General features: G+C 30.5%; 2 protein-coding genes across 4 annotated transcripts in view; one reads left to right on the top strand and one right to left on the bottom strand.

The window, feature by feature from the left end:
• Positions 1 to 1,517, bottom strand: part of LOC102672090 (arf-GAP with coiled-coil, ANK repeat and PH domain-containing protein 2) — a 5,460-nt gene extending 3,943 nt beyond the window's left edge. The window contains exons 1-4 of the mRNA XM_031512143.1: positions 1,298 to 1,517; positions 1,078 to 1,135; positions 714 to 772; positions 12 to 184 (exon numbers count right to left, since the gene is read on the bottom strand). Coding sequence (XP_031368003.1) covers positions 12 to 184; positions 714 to 772; positions 1,078 to 1,135; positions 1,298 to 1,350 — 343 coding nt within the window. The 5' untranslated portion in view covers positions 1,351 to 1,517. The remainder of the gene's footprint in view (positions 1 to 11; positions 185 to 713; positions 773 to 1,077; positions 1,136 to 1,297) is intronic.
• Positions 1,473 to 5,396, top strand: LOC102672428 (COP9 signalosome complex subunit 7b). 3 transcript variants are annotated; one of them, XM_006607073.2, is made up of 4 exons: positions 1,473 to 1,867; positions 2,171 to 2,825; positions 2,900 to 3,074; positions 5,186 to 5,396. In XM_006607073.2, the coding sequence occupies exons 2-4, from the start codon at positions 2,178 to 2,180 to the stop codon at positions 5,233 to 5,235; spliced, it is 873 nt and encodes a 290-aa protein (XP_006607136.1). In that variant the 5' UTR covers positions 1,473 to 1,867; positions 2,171 to 2,177; the 3' UTR covers positions 5,236 to 5,396. The 3 variants fall into 3 exon arrangements, with proteins under 3 accessions (XP_006607136.1, XP_006607138.1, XP_006607137.1); XM_006607075.2 differs by lacking the exon at positions 5,186 to 5,396 and adding an exon at positions 4,026 to 4,753; XM_006607074.2 differs by lacking the exon at positions 5,186 to 5,396 and adding an exon at positions 3,194 to 4,753.
• The last annotated feature ends 587 nt before the right edge of the window (positions 5,397 to 5,983 follow it).

Genomic DNA, 5,983 nt, shown 5'->3' with positions numbered 1-5,983 from the left:
TAGATCTTACCTTTTAACGAATGAATTAAGATCTTTAATTACAGTTCTAGATGCTTGATCTAATAAAATAGTATGAAACTTGTTCATTTCTTGTAAAGCATGAATAAGTTTGTTCAGTAAGGCCATTATCTCTGAATCATCATTAAAATACAGAGATAATTCCCAAAGACTATTTGCAAATTGGCTATAAAAAAAAAGTTATTTTTTAATAGATAGATAATGTAAAAAAAATACATAAATAATATAAAAAAAATACTTTATAAATTAAATATTACAATTTAAATAATTTATTATCTATATTAAAAATTATATAAAATAATATAAGAATATGTAAAGTTTTTAAAATTATTTTTTATTTGAACATAATATAAAAATATCAAGGAAAGAATAATTCATAGCAACTGTTTTAACTGTATCACTGTCTATATGTGAAACTGAGTACCATATGTATGAGTCATTCTCAACAGAGTTGTAATTCATGTGTTTCCTGACTCCTCTTTATTAGTTGAAGTATTATATCTCCCTCACCCATTTTATTATATTGAACACATTTGATTTAAAATGATTAATAGCATTTCAATCATATATTTTATATGATCAATCAAACATTTATAGTTTTATTATTATTAACTATGATATAATTTCATTCTTTCATAATAGAAATTTTTATTCCTCTATTAATTACATATAAGTTAATATATGTAATAACATACCTCTGATGTCCTACAAAAAGTTTCCCAGTGTCAATCATCTGACTACAATTTTTTAATACCTGCAAAGAATTCTGTTTTAAGTTAATTTAAAAACATTGATGATTATCACAATAATTCTTTTAATGAGATCACTTATGTAACATAGTTTATAATGTAATTGACAATATAGAGAAGTATAAATATTTGACAATTAAAATTCTTGAATTTAAATTTCATCTAGCAATTTTTAACAATAATAATTCATTTTGCATATAATATGAAATAACATAACCCTTTTATATTATTATTTATAACGTGTGTGCAAAAATTTTAATATTTTTTTCGTTATGCTTTCTTCTCTTTTTTGTGAATTGAATAACAATACCTTGTCTAACTTTTGTTCAAGTAAATCAACATTTGCTTCTACTTCTTCGATGCAGGATCTAGAAACATGAAATGAATATTCAAAAAATATTTTCTTTTATTAATATACGTCTTTTCTTAATGTGGTGCATTCGTCAACGTTACTCATAGTGCTCGTGCAACAGAGTGAAATAAAAGAAGCAAACAAAAGTGTGTTAGAAGTTTTTTCAACCGATTCTCACCGAAACTTCGGCGTGTCTCGCAAACATTCTTCGAATTCGATTAAAGGCTTCATTTTGTACTATCCGTTGCCCGGAATTTTCAAGCGCAGTCTCGTCCGACGAACTGCAATCTTGAAATTTTTCCGTTCACTATTTCCCATCAAACGGCACAATCATTTGGAAAGACTATTAACATAAACCGTTCGCATTCGCGAAGAACAACACATTCCCCTCTCTTCTGTCAAACACAGCATACAATACGTTGAAGTTATTCTAGACTCGAGATACTGTTTGCCAGTGTCGACAACATCCACGTGAGTTTAGAATGAAAGAGAACTTCACAAAGAACGTATCGATTCATGCGAAATATATTTTTCGAAGCGTTTTCTTTTAACAGTCCTTTCGTATGATATTTTATTACTGTCCTCTATACCATTCTCCTTTTTTGTAAGACAATTATATCGTCATCTGGTGAAAGTTCCGTTTCCTTTCCCGTGGTACGACTTGCACATTTATATTTGCATACTTGCTTACATTCGAAGGCATATTCAGTAAGAAAAAGGCATTTGGTATTTGTAAACATCGGATAAAGTAAGTTCATCTTACGTAATATGCAACAAATATGTTATTTGTTAATTTTCTTACTTAATTCAATCAGCTTTTTATTTTCTTATATTAAAATTTTGAGAAAGAAATAATCCTAACCTATAAAATATACTAACTTTTATCTGAATAAATTAAGATTTTATGTAGTATGATTTTATAAATAAGATTTCATAAAGAATATTACTATAATGGATTTTCTAATAGATTTTTCTAAATACATAAAAACTTGAAGAATTTGTTATTCAATAACATGTTTGTTCATTGCATCGAATAATATTTATTCAACAGGTTCAATATGACTGGTACAACTACCACAGAAAAGTCGGCTAATAATCCTTTGGAACAGTTTGTGCTACTTGCAAAAACTGCCAAAGGAGCAGCTGCTATAGAACTTATTAAACAAGCGGTAGAGACACCAGGTGTCCATGTATTCGGAGAATTATTAGATATGCCTAATATCAAAGAACTTGAAAATGGTCCTTACGTTCAATATTGGAATACTCTGAATTTATTCGCATATGGCACATACAAAGAATATTTAGAGAACAAAGACAAAGTTCTAGAATTGACTCCTACTCAAAAGAAAAAACTTCAGCATCTAACAATTGTAACATTAGCTACAAAATCTAGATGCATACCGTATTCTGTATTGTTGGAGGAATTAGATATAAAAAATGTTAGAGATTTAGAGGATTTAATAATAGAAGCAATTTATGCAGATATAATACATGGCAAATTGGATCAAAAAAATTCACAATTAGAAGTAGATTATGCTGGTTTAGGACGTGATGTTAGACCTGCTGATACAGGTGTAGTGGCTGAAACATTAGCCGCTTGGGGTCAAGCTTGTGACACCGTATTAGCATGTATCGAAGAACAAGTTACAAGAGCAAATGTAGAAAAACAAAAGGCCACATATCACAAAGAAAGAATACAAAGAGATGTGAGTAATATTTCCTCCAGAGAAAGTGATAAAATATGGCAAGGCTTCCAAATTTGTAATATCTTTGTTGGTAGATTGCTAACATAAAAAAATCACTTGCTGCACAAGCCGGAGGTGGTGGTGTGCAGGAAGCTGATATGGCAGGAGGTAGTTCAGGATCGGGAGGAAGTGAATCAAGTAGGGAAGCATTATCAGCTCCACCTGATGCAAAGAAAAAGCAACAGAAGGTCAAAGGTATTAAAGGAAGTGGTAAGTTCTGGAAGACAATTCAGTAATTTTTTATCACATGAAATGTATCTCATCGATGACAGGATTCTAGTATATTATATGTAATTTATATTGAAATCCTTGCAATCCTATGTAAACAGCGATAGTCGATGCCAATTTCAATTAAGAAGCACCATTGCGAACGGAGAAAACGTTCATTGCCATATCTTGGCATATCATACAGATACCAGAGGAATTGAGTTTTCATTAATTTCAAACGAAAATCTTGTGAATACAAGTAATGAAAAATAGCATTATAAATCACTGTTATGTTTGTTTTATGATAGTATTTGTTTATATGAAACGTTTTGTTACATTAAAGTTGCAAATTTTTTTCTAAATTGTCGTTTCTGTTATATTATATGTTGGAGTAAAAACAATAATATATTGATATAAGATGGGAAAAGGGATAATATAAAAACGAATTTATATTCACTTTATTTAAGATTGTAATTCAAGTTAACAATGCATGGGGATATTAAGGTAGTTTAGATATCTTAAACGGAAGAAAGGAAATCAATAAATGCATTTACACGTAATATTTGAGCTTAGATTTTGAGTTGGTATAATTATTAAATTTCATATTTTATCATTAACATTTTCTACTATATAGATTAAATTTTTATTTAGAGTTTTCTTTACATTAGAAAAATTAGCCGATTATTATTATTAAACGATGTAAAAATTCCCTGATCATAAAATTCGTAGATTCCTTATTTCACTGCACATTAGATTAGTATAAGAAAAGAGAGAGAGAGAGAGAGAGAGAGAGAGAGAGAGAGAGAGAGAGAGAGAGAGAGGGAGAGAGAGAAAGAGAGAGAGAAAGAGAGAGAGAGAAAATTAACAAATAATAACAAAGAGAATTTAATCGATTAAATCGTTGTAAACACATGCAGGCATTAAACTTAATATCGAATTAATATTTGTTGTCAGCGATTCGAAGCAGACAAATGTAAATCGTGCACAATACCGTGTCACGAGCATGGCAAACACATTGTGATCGTCCTCACATCGAGACCTTACAATAATAAATGAGAAAACGACGAACGATTTTCTTACAAGAAAGAAGAATAAGTACTTTTATAACGAATAAGCTTCCGAATTTTGTAAAAACGTCTAGTATGTATTAAGAGTTTTTAGTCCAGACCAAAGATTTTATACTTTGCGTTATAAGGTGTGAATGAATAACGAAGCAGGGTTCGACAAGTTTTATAGGCAAGTCTATTCATAGTTGTTGCAATAAATTGCATACATATTTATTATTGTATCTGTGCCTATACACAAAAATACTGTCATTACTGTATGACAGTAGAATACAGCGTGATAAGTTGCTTAAATGTGTCTCGTACAATATTTATAGTTTTTTTTTTTCCATCGTTTGTGTTATCTTGTTATCTTTTTATTTTCACCCTATAAAAACGATGAAATAACATAGATACGAGAGAGAGAGAACAAAATATAATAACTGAAGTGATAAAGTGTAACTAGTCGGATCGACCGTTGTTATTAAAGAAAGAAAAAAAGAAAAGAGAAAAGGAAAAGTTGTGTGTTTAGGAGGATGTAAACGGTATACGAACGATACGTTGCTTAGTGAACAAGAAATGTCAGTTGAATTACAAAGCGTTGTAATTGCTAATGGAATAAAAAGATAATTTATTTTAGCGAGGCTTTTCTATTTCTCTGCACCCCCTTAATGCCTCTCCTTTACGTCTGTATGTATACGAATGATTGTAAGATTTAGAATAAATTAGGCTTATAGTTATATTTTCTCTTTATAGATATATTGATTAGCGCATAGGATAAATAGGAATTGTAACTATCAATTTCCCAACTCGATTCATTGAAATTTTCTTTTCTGTACTTTTGGTTATTCGTAGGCAAGCTTTCGCGAAAGGCTGCACCCAGCTTTCAGGAATAGGTGGTACCGGAAGTCGCGTAAACTTCTCCAACCCTGTCCAATCGGAGCGTGCGTCTCTTTTAAAACAGTAGAAAGTCTTAAATCTATCGTGTTTTTTTTTTTTTTTCTCACAATTTAACCATCATGTGTATAGTAGGTACAAGTCACAAATGATACGCCTAATCGGGATTTTCAGGATCTACTAATCCGGTAAGGCACCATGAACTGAACGATGAGCCAAATTGAGAAGTTCAGCTTTAGGTGAAACCTTGTGGCATATCACCAACTCGATTGGATTGTGTCTGTCTATCTGTCTGTCTGTGTCCACGTCGTTGTAAGAACAGCGCATCGTTTCCTGTGTAATCTTTTTGTACTTTTTGAGAAATAAAACTGATCCTAAAAAGTAACACGTGATTATTGTAAGATGCACCTGGTGCGCATGGATGTGAAAAATTTAATCAAATTTATGCCTAGCCAAGGTATCGTGGTGTTGTTGTGGGAAAAGGGGATAGATAATTGCGTAAAAGGAGAAAGATAATTTTTCACGATTCATTTTATTTCGATAATTTTTCTTTTTCGATATTTTTCGATCGTTTTCCAACGAATACATCCAGTGTAACATCATGTAAATTTGTGTCTTTCTACTGCAGTGTTCGTACGTATTTAAAATATCCTTAGATCGTAATAGTTCGCGCGAACTAGCTTAGAGTTTTCTCTCTTTCTCACGACAATTATCAATTATCGCGTTACGGAATTATCATCTTGTTATTATTTTTTTTAATCTCATATTCGTAGTCTCTTAAACTCTTATAGAATTTAATTATGGCTAAATTGGTTCCGTATACTAATATTTTCGTTTCATGCTTTAATACTTAATGTACATTATCGTATATTGTATGTACAATTATATATTTACATACTCTCGAATGGAATATGATCGTTGGTAAAATATATATTTACATTCTCACAATTCTTTCATATATGTTTATGTTGA

Source organism: Apis dorsata, unplaced genomic scaffold (genome assembly GCF_000469605.1).
Source record: "Apis dorsata unplaced genomic scaffold, Apis dorsata 1.3 scaffold_1, whole genome shotgun sequence".
Classification (NCBI taxonomy): Eukaryota; Metazoa; Arthropoda; class Insecta; order Hymenoptera; family Apidae; genus Apis; species Apis dorsata.
This window is presented reverse-complemented; position numbering and strand designations above follow the sequence as displayed.

Excerpts from the sequence above, each read along its gene's own strand:
- LOC102672428 (XM_006607073.2), top strand. The coding sequence starts at position 2,178 with ATGACTGGTACAACTACCACAGAAAAGTCGGCTAATAATCCTTTGGAA. Across the intron at positions 2,826-2,899 it reads AAGAAAGAATACAAAGAGAT|ATTGCTAACATAAAAAAATC; the intron begins GTGAGTAATATT and ends CTTTGTTGGTAG. Across the intron at positions 3,075-5,185 it reads CAAAGGTATTAAAGGAAGTG|GATCTACTAATCCGGTAAGG; the intron begins GTAAGTTCTGGA and ends CGGGATTTTCAG.